Below are 23,392 nucleotides of genomic sequence, written 5' to 3'. Positions count from 1 at the left end.
ATGACACATCCAAACATGATAATCCCAACATGCGTGTCATGTAACAACATGACTACATGCCACAATTATGATGCGCTCACGGCCATTTCGCTAGCTTAACATACGCCAAGTTTGGAATTACCTGACGCCAATAGATGACGAAGGTATGTGATTGGTGCAACCATGATCATCATGAGATGCGTGTCATGTGAAAACATCATGCCACAGTCAATGCGCCAATACTTTTCGACGTGACGCGGTGTGCGTGCTCTCCGGCATTGATTCCGTCGCGTCACGCCGGTGTTGTTACGCCAGACGCCAGTCTTGCCATATACTCACCGGCGCGCCTCGCGCTGCGTTGCTTTGACGATTGCGCGTTTCAGCGCGTCCGGCGTCCCTCCGCACGAAAAGAGACACACGCAGTGCCGTCGCCGAGGACCTCTGAAGATGTTCCTCGAACAATGTGTCCCTGGCAGCCTAGCCCCGGGCACAGCAACAACTGCTGGGCAAATAAAGTTTATTCAACTCAACTCAGTGTTGTCAAGGTAACGCATCGGCGCGAAAAGCAGCATGTCGGAATTCGCGCCGGTCGCCTTCGCACCAAGCCGACGGGCGCTGGTCGCGCCTGGCGTCATACTACCTCGCGTTTCGCTAACGTTGCGTCACTGTGTGCAGCGTGCGCACGCATCAACGCTATATTGGAGTATATTAGGCCCTTCATGAGGCGCTCATGGCCATTTTACAAACATGATAATCATGAGTGTTGAAGATTGGGCGAGTTGGTTCGTCGTACTTGAACTGGTATAGCGCATTACGGGGAAGAAGAAACGGTCGAGCAGACCGACACAGGATAGCGCTCTGTCCTCTTGTGTCGGTCTACTCGGCCGTTTCTTCTTCTCCGTAATGCGCTATACCACTTCAAGCATGATAATCATGACACGGAAGTCATGTGCGGCATCATTTGCCTTCACCTCGTAACTTTGTGCTGGTTTTAAAGTGACATATATCAACATTTCATATTCGTATCATGGATTCCCACTGTACGTGGGATCTGCCAATTTTTTTTCGTTGTTCCTGGATAAGGGTAATCCAGGGTAACGTATGAAGTAGCTATAACTACATATTACCTTATAAATTTCGCTCAGCGCGAAATGCAGTCGGTGTCCCACCGCTGTGCTCTAGTAGATGAGGTACTCGGCTGCGGACCCACAGGTCGCGCGATCGAATCCCCGCTGCGGCGGCTGCATTTTCGACAGAAGTGAGAATGCTGTAGGCCCATGTTCTCAGATTTCGGTATACGTAAATAACCCCAGGTGGTCCGAATTTCCAAAGCCCTCCACACGGCGTATCGCATAATCTGATTGTAGTTTTGGGGGCTGTTAAACCCCACATATCAATTTTCGGTGCGTGTTTACTTACATTTGTCTACCTTTTGCTTGTGCAGATGATCACAGAGGCTGGGACTCATCAGTGCTTCCCGCGTTCAATGATATGCAGCAGTTTTGTTCACACCCAGAGCAAGAGTGTTCAAGATGCTCAAGGTGCCGTAATAAACTCTTCAAAAGAGCAAATATTACGTGAACAAAAAATACGCAACCGTTGTGATCTGGACCCTGAAGCGTTCAGTTGGTTGAAAGGTTACACTTACAGAGACCATTTAGCAGTCTTAGAGAGCGTAGAATTCCGTCAACGAACTAGCGCTAAATGTCAGCATCTCGACGTTGGTTCCGGACCAGGAAACTTTCTTTCAGACTGCTTGATTCCGCGGCTGCGTCCGTTCAAACGCGTCGTAGCTATAGACATATCGCTAGAAATGCTTCGATACGCCCGATGCCACTATCAGCAGCGAGGAGTCTCCTACGAACAACATGACATTGAGAACGACGATTCATACACGTTGCGTGAGAAGTACGGCCTGTTCGATCGGGTCTTCGCTTTCCTCACTTTTCATTTTGTGTCGAATTTGGAAAAGGCGTACCAGAATGTCCATCGCTTACTCCAGGACCACGGAGAGTGCCTGACTGTTAACTTCACAAGAACTGGCATAACCGACGTGTGGCACCGGATGTACCAGTGTGATGCGGGTTCTTGTTGCTGATTTGTTTTTCTCCCGGGCTGAGCCTCAGAGAGTTTTGTTAATAAGGACAAAGCCGTTCGGTTTCCCAGAAACACACAAAAAGTTTAATTGAAAAGTAAAAAGGCAAAGATTCCTCACAAAACAAAACACTTAATAAACAGTTGACTGGACATGACGAAACACATCTGTAAACACCCAACAAGAACGTTCAAAGTCAGTAACTAAACCTAACGTTCGAAAGGGGCTGAGTGATGGGAGTAGCGCAAGAGTATCGGTGCAGTCTCACCCACAAGTTGGTTTTCGGCGGTGATGAGAAACCGGAACGCCGTGACTCCTGCGTCAATGCGTGGGCTGGACGAGGACGAGGGAACGCTGGCTGCTGGCGACACGTCGAAAAGCCCTACCAAATCGTGATGGTTTCGGCTTGAGGAGCGTGGACACGTCGGAGACGGGAGAACGCAGGCTGGTGGCGACGCGTCCGGGAACTAGGGTCGACCTAGTCAAGCAGCTGGGCGCACAGCTCGGGCCCGGAGGCCGACGGCTGTAGCTCGCCTGCCGGAACCAAAGTCCGCAGGCCCTGGAAAGGAGTTCAGGACCGGATGGCCACGGTCCTTTGGAGCGGGAACCCGACAGCAGGAGGCCCCGGCCGGTGGAAGTCCTGTAGGCTCGGGTCCGGAACCCAACGGCCCATCTTCAGCGCCCGGTCCGGTGACGACCTTCCGCTTGCACTCCCTGCCTCGAATTCCCCTTGCTCTGGTCTCCCCAGGCTCCTGCTTCAGCTCTGGCCCACTTGTCTCGTTCTCATTGGAGATACTACTGTTTCGTGGTGTCAAGCCATTGGGCCTTGAAATCTCCGTGTTCGCTGCCCATTGGATGTTTTACCTTTTGTTTACTTCACGTCCTGCCACGCATCCTCGTGCTTGACGCTCTTTAACGTCGTCATTCTTGTTTAAGCAGCACCGCACGTGCACTCTGGTATTTCTCCTTTTGTTTTTTTTTTTCCGTGACGCGCACTTTTCGAAGGCGCGCACTTTGAACGCGCACCACACATCACATACGCCCCCCTTTTATTCAAGTTTTTTTTTTTTTTTTAGAAAAAAAAAACTGCCGATGAGTGCGCGTTCTGCACTACGTCACAATTAAACCACATATTTGCACCACGCAGTTCAACACATCACCGGGCTACAGTTCGCTACATCGTCCAAATGTCCACACTTAAACTTTAGATTCACCCAATTGCATTTAAAAGTTCTGAAACCCGGAATAAACCTTTTTACTACAAAATCGACTATGGACAAAGCTACTTGTGTCCGCATCTAAAAGTCGAAGTCCAGAAAGAGCTACCGGTTTTCTAACCCTACACTCAGGTTATCGCGTCCCAAACCAGACGCACTGCCCTTCTCGCACGTTTCGAAAGTAACTGTGGCCAACATGCTTTTATGCACTTTCGCTGAAACGCGTGTCTGCGCCCCCGCCGGCCACATGAACGCTTACCGGTCACAGAGGAACAGGGCGCGGTCTCGAGCCGTCGGCGTCGACACGAAACGCACTGAGACACGAATGTCCAAATGCCACAATCTCTCACACAAATGCTTTCTTTTAGTTCACCATCTAATGAACACAAGCTCGGGGTGCCCTCAGCAAGCCCAAACGCTCCGACAAGCGTGTGAGGTTCCTGGATTCTTGAGAAGGGATGCCGTTGTGCTCGGTCATTATACAGCTCATCTTGAGTGGACTTAATTATAGGTTCAAAACCAATCACGTTCTCAGGTTCAAGACCCTGTCTGGCATTCTCCATACCTACTATCGAGCCCACCTCCGATTCGATACTGTTTATTTTGAAGAGTGCTTCAGCACTCCCATCGTGTTTTCTCGGACAAATAGCAGTTACGCTATCCTGTGAACTAGAATCCCCTCTCTCTCTGAGTGAGATATACGTATGGTCTAGGACCATTGACGTGGTGCCTGCTGCTACCTCTGTCGGTACAAAACAATCAGTGGCCACTATATCAGAGCCTTCATGGCATTCGCTGCCATCTTCCCAATGACGTTCTAGCGCTCCTTCCATGGAGCTATTGAGAGGTAGCCCTACCCCTTCCCGAAATGTGCTCGGCCTTTGAGACGTTCTGATACACACCTCATTCTGAATGGAACTTCTTTGTTCCCTGCTATCGAAGCTTTGCTCCACCACATTTTCCACAGCTTCTAGGTCGCCCATATCCAGGCGCTCTTCTTCATAGGTGCTTGGCCTCTCAGAGGTCCCCAAGCAGCTAACGGAAGTAATATGTTCCCAGCCAGAGGAGCTTTCCGTCGCTTCAACAAACTCCTCATGACTCCTGCCTTCTTGGCTGTCCACCTCTCTGCCTTCCTCTATCTGAGCTTCTCGCTCCGAAGTAAGGCTGTCGCGAGGCTCGAGGCCAACCTTGCAGGAATCGACTTCCCTCCAGCAAACGCTGCTATCGGAGCAAACATTCACCGCTTGCTCGACCTTCTGCATCGCCAGCTGCCCCCTTTTCGCCATCGCAAGCTCGAGTCGCCGCTCGAAGTCCACCCTCTCTAATTGGAGCTGCTGCTTCAGTATGCGTGTCTGACGCTCTAGCAACACTTTATTTTCACGCGTTACGCGCTCTAGCTCCTCCTTCTTAGCTCTAAGCACCAATTCAAGCTTTTCCTTCGCCGCCTTTCGTTCTGCAGCCCGTTGCTCACGCTCCCTCTCCATCCGCTCCTCGTACCATACTCTAAACTCCGCTCCCGTCAGTCCCATTTTATCCGCCAACTCAATTAACTCCCACGTGTTCGTCATCGTGTTAACCGCGTCAAAAAATCTACTGGAAAAACAAACGACTTTGTCCTGTCGCTGCGGACGCCAATTTGTGATGCGGGTTCTTGTTGCTGATTTGTTTTTCTCCCGGGCTGAGCCTCAGAGAGTTTTGTTAATAAGGACAAAGCCGTTCGGTTTCCCAGAAACACACAAAAAGTTTAATTGAAAAGTAAAAAGGCAAAGATTCCTCACAAAACAAAACACTTAATAAACAGTTGACTGGACATGACGAAACACATCTGTAAACACCCAACAAGAACGTTCAAAGTCAGTAACTAAACCTAACGTTCGAAAGGGGCTGAGTGATGGGAGTAGCGCAAGAGTATCGGTGCAGTCTCACCCACAAGTTGGTTTTCGGCGGTGATGAGAAACCGGAACGCCGTGACTCCTGCGTCAATGCGTGGGCTGGACGAGGACGAGGGAACGCTGGCTGCTGGCGACACGTCGAAAAGCCCTACCAAATCGTGATGGTTTCGGCTTGAGGAGCGTGGACACGTCGGAGACGGGAGAACGCAGGCTGGTGGCGACGCGTCCGGGAACTAGGGTCGACCTAGTCAAGCAGCTGGGCGCACAGCTCGGGCCCGGAGCCCGACGGCTGTAGCTCGCCTGCCGGAACCAAAGTCCGCAGGCCCTGGAAAGGAGTTCAGGACCGGATGGCCACGGTCCTTTGGAGCGGGAACCCGACAGCAGGAGGCCCCGGCCGGTGGAAGTCCTGTAGGCTCGGGTCCGGAACCCAACGGCCCATCTTCAGCGCCCGGTCCGGTGACGACCTTCCGCTTGCACTCCCTGCCTCGAATTCCCCTTGCTCTGGTCTCCCCAGGCTCCTGCTTCAGCTCTGGCCCACTTGTCTCGTTCTCATTGGAGATACTACTGTTTCGTGGTGTCAAGCCATTGGGCCTTGAAATCTCCGTGTTCGCTGCCCATTGGATGTTTTACCTTTTGTTTACTTCACGTCCTGCCACGCATCCTCGTGCTTGACGCTCTTTAACGTCGTCATTCTTGTTTAAGCAGCACCGCACGTGCACTCTGGTATTTCTCCTTTTGTTTTTTTTTTCCGTGACGCGCACTTTTCGAAGGCGCGCACTTTGAACGCGCACCACACATCACAACCAGAAGGAACAATGGAGGCCCTACCTTCCCGTGAGTTCTGATTTTGATCGTAGATACTATTGTTCTATCCGTGATGTTCTATCCGTGATGCTACTGAGTTCTTGATATCTGTGATAAGTGAAGTGCACGTTTCGTGAAGTGCGCGAGTGCAACCAGTGTTCGGTTTAAAATGTGCGCGAGTGCACCGGCATAGGAAAGAAGACGACGACGACCGATGGTGTGGACGCGCGCTTTCGCGATGTATTCGGTGAGGAAGACGATGGGCAGACGAGGCGCGTGAAGTTCGGACCAATGAGAGGCCCCCACGCTGGTTTGGAAGAAGCCCGAACGAAGAACGGGGCAGAGGTGGCCGGGACGCGACGGAGGCAAGCATGCTACCAGGGCGCAGGGGTGGCGGCCGAGTTCCTGAGGCAAGGCTGCTGCGGGCTCCCACCTGGTCGGGCACCCGAGCATCATCTATCGTCTGGCGTTGGCCAGGCCGCTCGTCATCTGGCGTTGACCAGGCCACTCGTCGTCTGGCGTTGGCCAGGCCGCTCGTCGTCTGGCGTTGGCCAGGCTGCTCGTCGTCTGGCGTTGGCCAGGCCGCTCGTCGCCTGGCGTTGGCCAGGCTGCTCGTCGTCTGGCGTTGGCCAGGCCGCTCGTCGTCTGGCGTTGGCCAGGCCGATCGTCGTCTGGCGTTGGCCAGGCCACTCGTCGTCTGGCGTTGGCCAGGCTGCTCGTCGTTTGGCGTTGGCCAGGCTTCTCACCATCTGGCTTTGGCCAGGCTCGTCCCGTTTCAGGGCTACGTCCCAGCGTCGGAGGACGAACGCTGAGAGGTCACTGACCTTGGTGCGCCTGGAGCTACCTTCATCCACGAGCAACGCTTGGACTTCTGATCTACCTTGTCTGCACCCCATCGCATCAACCCTCGCCGTCTACAAGAGTGCCGCGACCGAACGGTGACAGTCGCTTTTGCTATTGCGGAACTTACGCATCCTTAGCATTTCGCGGTCATTAGATTAATTTCTCCTCGAATTTGTGTGCTTTGTTTGTTTTTCCTCTTATTCCTTTCTCTTTATCTAGTTTATTGAAAATATATTTAGTTGTTTTTCTTGTGTGCATAAACGGTCTCGTGTTCTCTTTACCGATGTGGGTTTTCTCATCAGTTTGTATGCACAAGAACCTACACGAGAGCTTGTGGGTTGACTAGCCTCGTGACAATTGGCGTCCGCGACAGGACGAGATTGTTTATGCAATTAAGTTTTTACAGAAGGAGAGAAAATGACTACGTCTGATTTAACGGCGTTAGCGATACGCATGGGGCTAGAGGGCGATGAGTTGAAGGCATGGCTTGATGAGCGTGAGGCACGAGCTCGCGAAGAAAGGGCAGCTGAGCGAGAGGCAAGAAAGGAGAGGATGGAACAGGCGGAGTTGGAACGAAAACTTGAGGCCGAATGCCAGAAGACGATTCAACTGCGTCTTCAACTTGCTCAGGTGGAAAGGGCCAGGGAATCCGCGGCGTCGTACCATGGTCGACAGGTGCGAGAACCGTGTAACGTTAACCCGCACAATTTCATACCCGGATTGAATGAAAACCGGGATGACCTTGATGCTTATCTCAAGAGATTTGAGAATGTGTCCACCGGTCAGAAATGGCCTAAGGATAAGCGGGTCACGGCACTGAGTCTGTGTCTGAGCGGAGAAGCTCTCAAAGTATTTGGTCGCTTGTCTCCAGAAGAGGCACTTGACTACGAGAAAGCCAAGTTAGCATTACTGCAGCGTTTTCGTTTGATGGCGGAGGGCTACCGGGAGAAGTTCCGGCATAGCAGACCTCAAGATGGAGAAACAAGCAAGCAGTATGCAACCAGGTTGGCAAGTTTTTTCGACAGATGGGTGGAGATGTCCAAGACAGCAAAAGAATATTCGTCTGTTAGAGATCTCATAGTAGTCGAACAGTTTATCAATCAATGCAACCACCGCGTGGCGCTTTTCCTACGTGAGAAAAAATGTCGTAAGCTAGATGAAATGGCCGAGGCTGCGGACAATCTTTAGAGGCCTAACGACAGTCAAATTTGTTGGTTTTTCGCGACAAAACGGAGAACGGCGCCGCAGGAAAATGCGGAAGTACAGCGGGAAAGTCTCCCACTCGATGTTTTGTCTGTGATAAAACAGGTCACAGGGCAGCAGAATGTCGTGCTCGGACAAGACCATACTGTGACTACTGTCGCGAAACGGGGCATTGATTGATTGATTGATTGATTGATTTGTGGGGTTTAACGTCCCAAAACCACTATATGATTATGAGAGACGCCGTAGTGGAGGGCTCCGGAAATTTTGACCACCTGGGGTTCTTTAACGTGCGCCCAAATCTGAGCACACCGGGGCATGATATTAATGTATGTACCAGAAAGCAGAACGTCACGAAGAGGACTTCTTGTATCTTGTCGCCAGAGAAAAAGGCAGAAGTAGTGAATGATATGCCTGCGGACAAGCAGGAGGAGAATATGACCAGTGCGGTAAATACGCAGCCAAAGTAAGAAAAACATCCGATGCTAGTGCTGCAGGGCATTATATTCGGCCAAGCTGCTTCCGTCCTACGGGATACAGGAAGCAACACAATGGTGGTTCGGCGTTCTTTGGTGCCAGATGAAGCACTGACAGGAACCATGACGGCCTTGTTCCTAGCAGACGGGAGCCGGATCACGGTACCAGAGGCGAAGATGGAGATTTTTTCGCCATATTTTCAGGCACGTGTATCGTGAAATGCATGTCCTCCCCGCTATATGACATCATCGTTGGCAATGTGCCAGGATTTCGTGCTGCTGATGACCCTGACAAGAAATGGAAAGAAAAACTGGCTGAAGGGAACTTCACTCCGAACGGCGTAGCCGAGACCTTGTATAAGAAGAAAGAAGACCATCGTTTAAAAGTACCACTTGGCCAAATGCCGTTGATTGAGACCCCATTCGAGTGGCGCCAACGGACGTCATGCTCTCAAAGCCGTCGAAGGAAGCAGCAGCAAGTCTTCGCCCTGAGGGCCCCGGCGCCGCTGTGGACCCCGAAACCACTGCCACTAAGCAGATCCGGAGGCGGTCCAGAGAGCACCAAGCAGTTCGCTGCGGTGGCTGTCGCCATGGGCACCAGCTGTGGCGGATCGGTACCGTACCGGCCTCGTGAACCAAACCCAAGGATCCCGCGCAAGGAGAGCAAGACACCGGCGAGCCACATGCATCTACCGCCGTTTCTGGCAGCAGTGTCGAGCAAGCCACCCATTAAGTCACCGTCGCCGAACACCGCGACGCGCGTGCAGGGACCTCCGAGGGCGGCTGCCTTCAAGACCACGGACTTCGCGTCGACAGTACCACTTCCGTTTCCGCTGAGAGCTGCTTTCGCAGCCAACGAATGCTGTGCCTCCCCAGCCCTTTCAAAGAAAAATGAGACATCCGGTACGAACTCCAGAACCGGCCAAGGTTCCAGTGGCGGTGGCGGAAAGTCCAAGGCAGCCGGAGGTGGAAATATGACTGCGCGTCCATATAACAACGGTGGGGGCGTTCGCGAGTATGACATGCTAGGGGCCAAGCTAAATAAGCCGCCTCGCCTGAATAACATGACCTTCACAAAGTCATCAGAACGGTCAAGTGGAAACTCGTCGTACAACAGCGCCAACAAGGCGTTCAGCCGAACGCCGCCATTTAGGAACAGCCCGAGGGTATACAGTTCCACAGTTCTCAAAGATTTCAACTCTCCTAGCAAGCAGGACAACGGCCGCGGTGCGGCGACTGATTACAAGCCTATGCTTTCAGTGCCCAGGGAGGCTCCGCCGAAGGAGCAACGAAGCGCAAGTATGGGCGGTAGAAAAATTTCATATATTTTTGTACGGAGTACAGTTTATCGTAAAGACAGATCATCAACCGCTACAATACTTAGCGAAGGCAAAACACCTGAACAGTAGGTTGCTAAGGTGGAGGCTAGTACTACAAGAGTACACTTTTCATATTCAACATATCAAAGGTTCTGAAAACGGAGGTGCTGACTTCATGAGCAGGTTACGGCCATAGATACGAATTCAGGTGTTGCTAAAGATGGGAGGCAAGGCATTTCGACCAACCATCAGAATATTGTTTACCATATGTGGATTTTTTTTCCTGTAAGTGTGCTCCTTAAGACTTGTTGCAGTGATACCAGTGTGCATATGTTCATGCGAACTCCAAGAACGTATCCTGTGTGGTGAAACACGCATCCGGCAGTTTTTTTTTTCGTTGGAAAAAAAAACTTTTCGGAAAAGGGGCATGTTGTGATAAGTGAAGTGCGCGTTTCGTGAAGTGCGCGAGTGCAACCAGTGTTCGGTTTAAAATGTTTAGAAAATTGAAATTGCTCCAGCCACAGTTCAAAAAAGAGCCCGACGTTTCGAGACCGACTCGGTCCCTTCCTCAGGGGGTGACTGTCTTGGTCATGGAAGTGTCGTCGCGTCGTATTCTCTCACCACGGCTCCGGCTTTCCCTTTCCACCACGTTTCGGAGACCGTGAACGTACACCGAAGGCATTGTTCCCAGCGAGCGGTTCACGTTGGCAGGCGTATGCTGAATGTGCCAAGACTCGAGCAAGAGCCTCTTTCCCAAATTCCGTTCTGTTTCAATAACAGAAGCGCCGTCTAAGTCAATTTTATGGTCGTGCTTCTCGCAGTGCTCCGCCAAAGCGCTACGTTGCACTTCCATCTTCCTGACGTCGTTCTTGTGTTGGCGCATTCTTTCCGGGAAACACTTGCTCTCGCCTATGTAGCAGGCTGGACACCCAGAACACGACACTTTGTAGACAACGCCCGGGTGTAGCTCCCTCGAAGATCGGTCTTTCGGCCGAGGTAGCAAGCGAGCGAGCGTCGAAACAGGTTTATGGATTACCGTGACCCCGGCTTTTCCTAGGACTCTCGAGAGCTGTTCACTTATGCCCGGCACATATGGAATGGTGACGCGGTTGTTTGGCGACTTCGTTTCTCTCGTGTGCGGTGGTGTGGCCAGGGCGGAAAGGGGGTCGGGCGGTGTGTCGCTTGCAGGTGTCTTTCCGCGGAGCGGTGGTTGTCGTCTCGACAAACGGCGTGACGCCCGGCGGATGAACGCTTCTGTGTAGCCATTCCTTCGTAGTCACCCCCTGAGGAAGGGACCGAATTGGTCTCGAAACGTCGGGCTCTTTTTTGAAGTGTGGCTGGAGCAATTTCAATTTTCTAAACTTTTCTACCCAGCCAGACAGATTGCTGCAAAATGCTTAGGTTTAAAATGTGTGCGAGTGCACCGGCATAGGAAAGAAGACGACGACGACCGATGGTGTGGACGCGCGCTTTCGCGATGTATTCGGTGAGGAAGACGATGGGCAGACGAGGCGCGTGAAGTTCGGACCAATGAGAGGCCCCCACGCTGGTTTGGAAAAAGCCCGAACGAAGAACGGGGCAGAGGTGGCTGGGACGCGACGGAGGCAAGCAGGCTACCAGGGCGCGGGGGTGGCGGTCGAGTTCCTGAGGCAAGGCTGCTGCGGGCTCCCACCTGGTCGGGCACCCGAGCATCATCTATCGTCTGGCGTTGGCCAGGCCGCTCGTCGTCTGGCGTTGGCCAGGCCGCTCGTCGTCTGGCGTTGGCCAGGCCGCTCGTCGTCTGGCGTTGGCCAGGCTGCTCGTCGTCTGGCGTTGGCCAGGCCGCTCGTCGTCTGGCGTTAGCCAGGCTGCTCGTCGTTTGGCGTTGGCCAGGCTTCTCACCATCTGGCTTTGGCCAGGCTCGTCCCGTTTCCAGGGCTACGACCCAGCGTCGGAGGACGAACGCCGAGAGGTCACTGACCTTGGTGCGCCGGAGCTACCTTCAACCACGAGCAACGCTTGGACCTCTGATCTACCTTGTCGGCACCCCATCGCATCAACCCTCGCCGTCTACAAGAGTGCCGCGACCGAACGGTGACAGTCGCTTTTGCTATTGCGGAACTTACGCATCCTTAGCATTTCGCGGTCATTAGGTTAATTTCTCCTCGAATTTGTGTGCTTTGTTTGTTTTTCCTCTGATTCCTTTCTCTTTATCTAGTTTGTTGAAAATATATTTAGTTGTTTTTCTTGTGTGCATAAACGGTCTCGTGTTCTCTTTACCGATGTGGGTTTTCTCATCGGTTTGTATGCACGAGAACCTACACGAGAGCTTGTGGGTTGACTAGCCTCGTGACAATATCCAAGATAACTATCACGTTTTTAAACTACCTCTAATGGGTATCTACAGTCATGGTCTAGCGCTGTACTTTACTGCAAAAGCTGTTTATGAGATCCCAACTCGGGTCACGCGCGGGGCCGTAGTTGTCCGCCACCGCCAATGTTCGTAAGCACTATCGCATGAAATAAGAGAAAAACTTAGTACCAATTAATAAAGGGCCACTCACCAGGCCCCATGCCAAATTTTAGTTAGACAGTGGAAGTTGTTGGTTGTCTGTTGAGGAACATTTTGCCACAAAAATATTTCTAATCGGTTCAGCACGAGCGGAGAAAAAAGGTTTTTTTTTAAGCGGCGCGAAACGAGGATGAGACGAGGCGAGCTCGAAACCCTTGCCGCTCCTCCGCGTAGTCTTCGTAAGCCAGATCTCTTCCCCACACTCTCCAGCATCCGACCATGAGCTGACGTGCGCATGACGTGTGAACGTTATGCGCACGTGCGCACGTTTTTGTGCGCTTTTTTGTGCGCCTTTTTCTTTCATTTCTTCCCGTGAAATGCTACGAGATGCGGGGATAATGTGCCAACGTTTCACATGCATTCGTGTCCCGCGGTCAGCGCATTGAGCAGACGACCACATTGGAACGCCCCTACGCGTTCGCGCACTCATTGTGCTCATCTACTCTACCATGTCTGAGCCAGCGTTTCCAAACCATCCCGCAGAAACAGGCAGAAGACCACAAAGTAACGCTGGTCAACAAAGCAACGATGCTCGCGTGCTTGAGGGTTGGACTTGTTTGGGCACGTCATGCGCACGTCACCTCATAGTCGGATCGTAAAGAGGGTGGGGAAGACATTTGGCTTACGAAGGCTACGCGGAGGAGCGGCAAGGGTTTCGAGCTCGCCTCCTTTCAGCCTGGTTGCGCGCCGCTTCAAAAAACCTGTTTTCTCCGCTCTTGAAGAACCGATTCGAAAAATTTTGTGCCATAATGTTCCTCATTAGACACCCAACAAATTCAACTGTCTATCTAAAATTCGGTATGGGGCTTGGTGAGTGGCCCTTTAAGGACGCAGTAGGGCTCGAATTCACGTCCGCTGCGTGCCAGCTTCGCATTCTACCTCTGAGCCACGCCAGTATTCGGCCTTTGTTCGCAAACTTGCCTTAGGCAGGCTTGATGTCTGGAAAGGAGTCACGTTATTATTAGTAATAAAGCGTTTTGGATCAGCAAAAGAACAACCATCACACAATGCGAATAATGAAATTAGTGAGTCGTGCAGTGATCCAATTCATTGCAAAAGCTTATTCTTTATCAGCTGTAACTATGGCTCCAACTCACTTCAGGTCTAATTCCTCATCACCGTCAGCCACTGCATGAACAATTGGCAGAAAATTCCTTTCAAGGTATTCGCAGATACCACGGTTCTCAAAAGAATGGTGAAGGACAGAGTAGGAAATGGCGTCCTACTATACCCAGAAATTAATATCAATAATGTCGTAGTGGGTACCCAGCAAATGTTCTTGCAGTAGTTGTAGCAGACCAATGAGTGTTTAGAAAAAACTCTGAAAGGCTGCTCTTCTCGCTGACGCTGTGACGGTGCTGCATCTTGCGCGCAGGCCTGGCGTTTCAATGAATACTTCACCCATGTTTTCTCGACATGTTCAGTGAGATATTTTATTCTAATGGTCTTCTGCCAAAGACTCCCTATCGCAAAAACCAGAGGCACTGGCGCAGCAGTAATCAGGCCATACCTGATTACTGCACCAGTGTGGCGCTGTCACTGGGATAGTGCGATGTTGCACGAGGCACGCTTGCTCTGCACACTGGGACACATATTTTCAGGCAAAATCTGGCTTTTAAATTGCTTTTGAAAATGTTGGTCATGCGCACATCAAAATAAAAGCTGAAACACGTGCGCAGCAAAAAAATTAAAAAATAATAAAAAACTGATGAAGCCGACGTTGAACCCTTACACATCACAGAACCTGAGACTTACACGCTACCCACTGCACAACCCCTGAAGGACGAGTATGGGTATGTTTTTTTCCTTCCTTAAAGTAATTCAAATATCGAATATTTTTTGGTTGCTAACATACGCAGTGTTTCGTCTCTTCTTGCTCGTGGTGAACTAGCAGGTGGTTGTAAGGTTATTTTTTGCGGGTTGCCTTGGATCACAACCATCTAGCACGTTTTACCGCAAAGCTTGTTAGAGCAGCAGCGGATGTGTTACGGCAATCATAGTGACTCGCTATGCGGTTAGTCATATTTATGTAGAAAATAGCGTTCGTGTGAATTGCTCACTGAACAATGTAGGTTTCGTTCTCGATAGTTTGGAAGTATTTTATGCCCTTCTCGTGTACGTGAGGAGGCGCTGCGGTCGCCGAGGTGTGCGGACGTGCTCCTATCGGCTCTGTCGTTGTCAATGTTCTGCAGCGTTTTTGGACACCAACCATTGACCTTATATCATCACCGTATCGCCCTGAGCACCAAAAACCCGTGGACACCCAGTTTTCCAGGTGGGCGCCCTTTTTCATCATTTTGGGACGACTTGTCTGCCAGCGTCGAGCAGGCACCGAACTAAGCCTGGGCGTACGCGCCAACTGAGCGCAGGTGTTCGCGACAGCTGGGGAACGCATGGTGCGTTCCCGCTATTGGCCATCGTGTAACCGCATTCGCCATGTCTATGCAAGTTGCGGTAGAAGGAGAGGTTGTTTCTCCCGAGAAACTTCAATCTCCTGGTTGGTCCACGGCTGTTAATTGACGGAAAGTCAAAACCGTACCCGACGCTACGAGCGAAGCGCCGATAGCGAAGCCCGGCGTGGCGACGGTGTCGCAGCCTCGTTGGTTGCCCACGAACGTCAAAAAGCAAGTCATAGCCTCGTCAAGCATGCCACAGCTTCCGAAAGATCATTTGCGGTTGATTGTCCGCCCACGCAATGGCCTCGACATGAGGCATGTTAGCTAAATCAAGTTTGCATTCGCCCTCGCCAGGGTGGCGAATCTGGGCGAGGAAGAAATCGCCGAGGACGTAGTTTGTCCCAACGTCATGCAAAACATTGCGGTGGCGAGCACTTCGACGGACAAAAACGCCAGGGCGTATGCCAGCATATCCTGTGTTGCGTTAAGCGGTGTGGAGTACGAAGTCAATGCATATATGGCTGCCCCGGACGACACTTGCAAAGGGGTCATACGAGGGGTAGACCTCGACATCGACCCGGTGAAACTTCAGGCGCTGATTGTTCATGACAGGAACCCAACGACTCTTGAAGCAAAGTGAATCAAAAACTCGAAAGCGGTGGTGATTCTGTTCGATGGACTCAAAGTTCCCAATCATGTTATTTGTGGTGCGAGCATGTTTCGCTGCACATTGTTCAGAAGGCCGACCAATGTTTGCTACACATGTGGCAAGGTCGGGCATTGCGCTGACGTATGTCCTACGCCAGATGAAGTCATATGCAAGAGATTCGGCAAGAAATCCCCATCGGAGGAACACGAGTGCAAGCCGATGAGCAAACTTTGCGGAAGAGCACACGTAACAGCAAACAGAAAATGCAAGCAGCGCTTCCAGATCCCGTATGTTGTGTGTCACAGAAGAAAGGAAAGCCAGAGGCAAGACTCCAACCTGGGTTTTCAGCGAGGCTAAGCCGCGGAAGACTTCCCACCACTGCACACGGACAAGCCAGAGGGTGCCAGTGCAACACAGCGCGGTCGCTCTCGAACCAAGGGCAACCGATCACGATCCAGAGGGCGATCAGCCTCCAGGGCAAGATCCCTATCTAGGACTTTTTCGGTTCGCATCACAAGACCAGGGGCTGACAAGGGACCATGGGCCACCAAGGCCAAGAAGACGTCACAGTCGCAGGTAAAGGGGGGGATGACTCAGAGCATGTTAGCTTCGAGCTAGTTAGTAGTATCCAAAAGGAGAACGCTTCTCACAGAAGCATTGTCGAACAGCTCAAGGCTGAAATAGCAGAAATCAAGGGAGCTAAGTTCGTGAATGCCGCTCGTCCATCGCGGCTGAACATGCCCGTTGAGAATATAGGGGAGTCGCCAATAGCTGAGGTTCCAATGGACACCCATTCTGAGGTTAGGCTGGCGAAGAGAAAGGCCACTACTGAGCATATGAGGAACGAGAAGCTCGATTTTCAGGTGCAAATCCCAGATTCTTCGGCGGAGATTAAGGAGACTCTTAAGCAAATGACCGAGTCGATGGCGTCTCTTGGTGCTGGGACTTCCAAGCTTGAAGAAGAGCTGAGCAAACTGAGAGCCAAGAAGGGTGTGAAGTCACCGGTTAAGAGTAGGGCTACTTCCTTGGGGGCGACCTATGGTAGCTCCCAGGCTGGATCAGCCGACACCACTAATGATGGCTGCGAGTAACGGCATATTGAACTTCACGATCTGGCAATGAAACTGTTGGGGCTTCTCTCAAAAAAGAGTGGCCTTACAAGAGTTCCTCAGATCGAGAGCATCGCGACCACAGAATATTTTATTACAAGAGGTATTAACGAATACAGTTTCTCTGTCGGGCTACACATCGTACGTAAACAAAGGGCCGGAAGGTAGGGGGGTCTCCACCCTGGTCTCTAACAAACACACTTTTATTGAGCATGACATAAAGATGGGTAGGTGCAAAATTGAATACCTTTTTGGTGAGGTTATCCCAATTGGCGAGCTCAAAAATAGCATATTCATCCTCAACGTGTACAGTTCCGCTCGAGGGGGGGGGGCAGCATCGCTTCACTTCGTTGTTGGCCAAGGCAGTTTCTGTAGCAGGCAGGGTCAGGGCCCCCATTGTTGTGGCCAGGGATTTTAATGTCCACCATCAGGCTTGGGATTACCCGCACACCACACGCAATGGCGTGAATCTCTGGCAGGAAGCGGCGGACCTTGGACTCACATTAATAACAGATTCCAACTTTCCACTAGGGTTGGCAACTCTTTGTTACAGGATTCGCCTCCCGATCTCACATTCGTGGGGTCGGCAGGAGAATTTTCCCGGGCTAACTTGGGAGTAGAATTAGGGAGTGATCACTATATTGTCAGCACAGAGTTGCAGGTAGGCAGGAAGCTTCCCAGGGCATTCAAGTACATAGACTGGGATCACTTCCGAAAGGTCCGAGAGTAAGACGGGTGAATCATCGGAGAACTTACAAGATTGGATGGCTAGTGTCAGAGGGGACGTAGAAGAAGCGACCAAGTTGATACACACCGAGCTCGAGGTTCATTAGATAAATAGCAGATTAGCACACTTACAAGAGGCCAAGGATTCTGTGCTGTCTTGACGGAAAACGCAGAAGCTCAATCGCAGGCTTAGAAAGAGGTTAGCCGTGCTAAACAAGGAAATTATGACACATTACCAAGTACTTGAGAGACAGCACTGGCAGGAAGTGTGTAACATGGTAGATGGACAGATGAGAATAGGTGGGAAATAGAACCTACTCAAGCACCTGCTCTATGGAAATAAGACCGAAACCAGCCAAAATCGGGTGGTGGATAGAATTCTACATGCGGAAAGGCAGCACCACGGGGATGACAAAATCACCACGCGCTTAGCATGGAGGTATCTTCCTCTGGCGGGTCATACTGGATCTCCGGGGCTGGCCTGGTCACAATATGAGGGCAAACCAGCCGTGCGCCTTGATAGGCTGTTCCAAGAGGTGGACGTTCGCGAAACACTACAAAAGCTCAATGGCCGGTCAACCCTGGGACCCGATGGCGTAACTAACAAACTGCTGCGCAATTTAGACGACAGGTCGATAAAGGTGATAACGGCAGAGATCAACCGTATATGGAAATCCGGTGTCTTTCCAGATGAGTGGAAGGTTGCGTCCGTGATTTTTATTCCCAAGCCTGGGCGCAGCCCCGGGGCTGAAAACCTCCAGCCAATCTCTCTCACGTCTTGTTTGGGCAAGGTAGCGAAGCATGTGATAAATGATCCGTTCTATAAGCACATTGAGGACAGGGATCTTTTTCCAAACAACATGATAGGCTTCAGGCCTCACCTCTCTGCGCAGGATGCTATGCTACTCATCAAGCATGATATATTAGAGACACCCGAGACACGCGGGCCATTCTCGGTCTCAATCTGGAAAAGGCCTTCGACAAAGTGTCACATAGGCATATTCTAGACTCAATCTCCCGCCTTGACCTGGAAGAAAAGTTTCAGAGATTTGTGCAGTCATTTCTCGGAGGTAGGAAGGCCACCATCAAATTGGGTGACCTAACATCAAAGGCTTACGATCTCGGGTAATGGGGTACGCTACAAGGGTCGGTTATTTCGCCGCTCTTGTTTAACGTAGCGATGCAGGGCTTGGCAGTCGAACTTGAGCAAACGGAGAGTATTGGCTCCGCAATCTATGTGGATGACATCGCTCTCTGGTGCTCTGGCGGGTCGGACGGCAGTGTTGAAGAAGCACTGCAAGCGGCAGAGCATTACGTCAAGAAACACGTTAGTCAGATGGGCCTCCGTCTCTCACCTTCTCAATCAGAGTTGCTCTTATATCGCCCCTCTAGAAGGGGACCGAAGCCTAAAGGGTGGAGGCCTCCCGAGGAGACAGATATTAGGTTACGAACTTCATCCGGGTGCGAGATCTCCAGGGTTCGCTCTCCGGATGCTAGGCATGATTATAGTAGCTAACGGTCAGCATGGGCGTACTATAGATAAGATTACAGGACATGCTGAAGGAGTACTCAGACTCACTGCAAGGGTTTCCAATAAAAAAGGAGGGCTTAGCAAAGATAATCTACTCAGGCTATTTGACGTGTTCCTCATAAGCCATGTGAATTATGTCACTCCCATGCACAGATGGCAGAAACACGAGATTAACAAGCTGAACACGCTAATCAGGAAGTGTATTAGGGAGTCCTCGATTTTCCATAATAATAATAATAATAATGACATTATTTCGCATCAAGGATACATGATGCAGGATACCTGCAGAAAAAGCTGGCGTGATGCCAGCTTGACAAGGCCGCAGGCCCCCCTTCCCCCTCCCCGAACACATCGCAGCAGCGGTAACACTTTCATAAAAACATTCGGGATCATACGCGTAAAATAAACAGGTCTATGACAGAAAGAAATCATCACTGTACATGTGTGATAAAACGAAACGTCTAATGCTTAAACAACAACAACAACAAAAAATCTATTTCGAAAGATCCAAAAAAATGTTGGCGTATTTGCCTTAAAAAAGGAAGCATTTGCGTAATACATCCGAGCGAAGCATACAAACATGTATACGACAAAAATGAGCAATCAACACTGTACAGGTGTAACATATTGGTACATATAATGCTATAAACAAATAATTTCGCAATGTGAAATACAGGCGCATATGCTTTGCAAAACACAGAAAAAAGCATCATAAAAAGAAGAAGTATGCCTAATTTATTGCTTTGGCAACACCACAAATGCATACTCATTTCCTAAAAAAAACAAGACACCAAAAAACATATCGTGAAAAAAAAAACACAAAGCAGTATACAAAATACACGTCAACAAAAACAAAATACAAAAATACATTCTTTAGAAATTACAAGTAATAGAAACGAGTGATCATGACGTCTGGAGGAAATTATTCCGCAGTTGTTTAAAGGTGATTTTTTCTTAGTCAATTTCGTTATCCCTAAGTTCATTTAGTAACCTTGGAAGTTCATTTCCCAACGATTGAAGACCGTATGTGGTTCTAAAGGTTCGAACAGTCCACACTTCATTTTTCCGGGTATTATACTTAGGCTGGTTGAGTATTAAATCTGCCAACTGCTTTAGAAACGGGTTAGAGTTTTTTATGTCTTGCTTATATTTCTTGAACAGAAGGAAATCATACATTTTTATTACTGGCAGTAGGTTGTATTTTTCAAATAAGGAACGAGTATGATAAGTACGTGGCAAGTTCTCTACTGCCCGTACAAACCTTTTTTTGCAACATATGAAGTTTGTTTATGTTTTCTTTAGAAGTTAGAGCCCAAACTAGATGGCAGTATTTGATTCTTGATAAAATAAGGTATTGTAAATTAACAACAAAATATTCCGAGGAAGCAAGTGCTCTTTTCGGTACACAAGGCCGACTACCTGAGAGACCTTCGTAGCTAAGAAGTGTATGTGGTGATCCCATGATAATATTCCTTGAAATATTACTCCTAATATTTTAAGAGAAGGGACTCTCTCGACAGGGGTGGAATTTTAAAAGATCGTTTGTTTTACAATTTCCGCGTTATTTTTAGCATGAAATACCATAGCCTTAGTCTTTGCAACATTTATTTTTAGACCGTTTTCTCTTGTCCGTTTTTCTAATCTAATCAGCAGTAGATTTGCATGTGTTAATAATTCGTTCACTGATTTTCCTGTTAAAGATGTATTCGTATCATCTGCATATATTATAAATTTTACGTTAGAGGAGATGTTCACGATATCATTAATGTAAATATTGAAGAGGAAAGGTCCCAAAATGCTTCCCTGTGGAACTCCTGCAACGATTGACAAAGAATCGGAATTGCAACCACCCAGGCTAACAATCGGATTACGGTCTTGCAATGCACACACGCACAGAAAACCTAGTAAGACTTGGCATACACAACACATTGGAAGAAGTGATTGAAGCTCAGCAGACCGCACATATTTCTAGGCTCTCGTCTACGACGGCTGGAGGGGAGTCCTGACTAAGGTGGGGCTCTGTCCGATGACTTTAAAGGATAGGACCACTCAGCTTTCGGATAGTGTGCGACAGGCTATTACAGTCTGCTCTATTCCAAGGAACGTGCCTCCAACTTTCAACGCTGGCAGAAGGACGGCTCGCGCCTCCGCGCTTGTGCCGTACGCGCATGCGCATGAGGCAGAGTCGTGTTTTGTAGACGCTGCCCAGTACGAAGGTGACTCTAATCGCTTTGTTGCTAACGTTGTGGACCTAAAGGGACGCGTATTATCAGCCGCGTCAATCAGCACGTCGTCGGCTTGTAAGGCAGAGCAACTGGCCATTGCACTGGCAATCCTCAGGTCGGACAGAGAAGAGATATTGGACAGAGAAGAGAAGAGATACACAGAAGTCTCCCCACTGTGTCCCGACTGTGGGGCGGTTAGCGGCTTTAAGCACATGCTGTGGGCGTGCCCCTCTTTGCAGCGCCACACAATCTACGGCTTGACGGAGGAAGCCTTCTCTGCTTTTTTCACGAGCCACGACTGGTTTGACCTACTCCGGGCTGTCCAGAAGGCCCACGATCTGGCGGTGAGGCTTGGCCTCCCTGTCCCAACGTGGGAGCGTCCTGCAGTCTTGCCCCTATGAAATGCGGTGAAGATTCTTCCGAACCCGAATAAAGTTAACTATCTATCTATCTATCTATCTCGTGTATGTTCCGCGTACGACAGCCGCAGAAGTTCACTCTAGCTAAAACGACAATTAGGCTTTGGGCCGTACTTCTTGTACAACGGTTGCTGTGAAGATCATAGATAATCAGGTAAAAGGAGTCTAATAACCCTTAAACAGTACTTTTAATTATAATTGGCCCATAAATGGTCATGTTTTCACCATCAAAAACTCAAATCAGAAGCTAAAAACACTGAGATTGGGCATTTCAGCGGAGGACTGCTGCCGGGGACGTGCGGCTTTCTACGTTAAGAGCCGCGACGACTCACTAAGGGTAGCTTGGTCTTGATTATCAGACTGATACTACTGCCATACTGTGTTGCGAATTATCAGTTATATCAATGCCGTTTATGAAATACATTGACAGAACACGATCAAGCGTCAAGGAAATTGCACCCGTGCCAGGGGGTGGGCATCTATGGGTGCGCTAGAGCCTTTTTTTCCTCCCATCCCACGAGCAAGCGTAGTTAAAACACGACGCATAAGTCCTGTGCCTCCCTGCCTTCTTGCAGGAACACAATTGCCGTTGTTCTCCTCAGCAATTCCTGGTGGCGCCCCAGACCCACGCGATCGACACAATAGTATTTTAGCGTACTCGCATTCATTGCCTAACAAAAACTGAAGCTATATGTGAGTATCACATGGATTAGAATACCATCGTGTTCGGTAAAATTTACGCTCGACATCTCGCAATTCAATATGATGTCTTACAGAAAGTGCGCCGATCGCGCCTTGTTTCTTTCAATGTGCCGCCAACATTATCAGTGTGTGGTAGAGACTGCACTGCGTAACCAGTGCCTCCCAGCGCACTTTAAGACACTGGGCGACGCTGTACAGCGTGGCCCAGTGCGTTTCAGCAATACTGGCCACGCTGCACACTGTGTCCCAGTGCTTCGCAGCGCGCTGTAGTACACTGGGACTCACTGTATAGCGTTTCCAGTGTCACCCAGCGTGCTGAAACGAACTGAGAGACACTGGAAACGCTGTTTCTTTTTTCAATAGGGATGAGCTTCATGTTTAGCTTCTTATTAGCAATGACGATGTGGTAACACTTACTTATTCTAAAAGTGTCAGCGAATTTCCGAAGTGTGAAGTCCCTTGCCAATGAACCCTTCCAGACATTGGCACGCGCCCCTTGCGGCCACTGCAAAGCATTATGGGAAGCCGGAGCGCCGGCGAAGTGTCGTCTGCTCGCGGAAGCGATGACTCTCTTCGTCGCCCGCCGCGCGTGGGCGTAAGAACGCATCGTCGCGAGAATATCACGCGTAATAACCCCGCTTCAATTGGCACTCACAGAAAAGGCACCACCCAGAGCAACATGTAGCCAGGAAAAACTAGTATGCTTGACCTATTAACGACCCGGGAAAATGGTCGAGTACCCGCGAACAGGCCCAATGAATTCGAAACTTTTCTCGCTTTTTGCGGCGAGTCCCCTGTGCTTCATTGATAGTATTTGCACGTAGCGGAAGCATTTCTCGTTTGTTTTATTGTCATCATGACCGTACATCTTCATTTTTAGTACTTCATGTCGGGTACTATCACTCGCAATATGCTTCCGTGTGATATGCAGCGCAAGACCGTGCACTTCTCAAATGAATGTGGAAGTACCACTTTTATAAATGGGTTCGAGCCACACTATGCTGTGTATATTTGAATACTAATTGCCTGTTTCAGATGCTGTGCATGAGAAACTTTGCACTTGGGATGCTGAGAGCAGTGAATACCATGTAAGAGCACATCTATAGAGCGAATACTTCCAGTGCAGTACTTGTGTTCAAACAGCGTAAAACATGCTGTCTCTGCGTATAGTTCCTGTGTCCACGACTGTGAGTTGGAAATTAACTCAAGAATTTTGGACCTGACTTTTCAAAATATCATGACTTGTAGACCATTGG

The 23,392-nt window shown here is 49.9% G+C and overlaps 1 protein-coding gene across 4 annotated transcripts in view; it reads left to right on the top strand.

Moving 5' to 3' along the window:
- Positions 1–23,392, top strand: part of LOC119174122 (uncharacterized) — a 101,784-nt gene that overhangs the window by 32,596 nt on the left and 45,796 nt on the right. For 2 of the 4 annotated variants that reach the window (XM_037424931.2, XM_037424929.2), the window contains exons 2-3: positions 1,982–2,053; positions 5,991–6,017. The exons of 1 other annotated variant lie outside the window; for it this stretch is intronic. In XM_037424931.2, the coding sequence (XP_037280828.2) occupies positions 1,982–2,053; positions 5,991–6,017 (99 nt within the window). Of the gene's footprint in view, positions 1–1,423; positions 1,521–1,981; positions 2,054–5,990; positions 6,018–23,392 lie in introns of all 4 variants that reach the window. One more of the 4 variants, XM_037424930.2, reaches the window with a different exon arrangement.

The sequence above is a fragment of the Rhipicephalus microplus genome, chromosome 5, assembly GCF_043290135.1.
Source record: "Rhipicephalus microplus isolate Deutch F79 chromosome 5, USDA_Rmic, whole genome shotgun sequence".
Taxonomy (NCBI): Eukaryota; Metazoa; Arthropoda; class Arachnida; order Ixodida; family Ixodidae; genus Rhipicephalus; species Rhipicephalus microplus.
The sequence above is the reverse complement of the archived record's forward strand: the minus strand, read 5'-3'. Positions and strand labels throughout refer to the sequence as shown.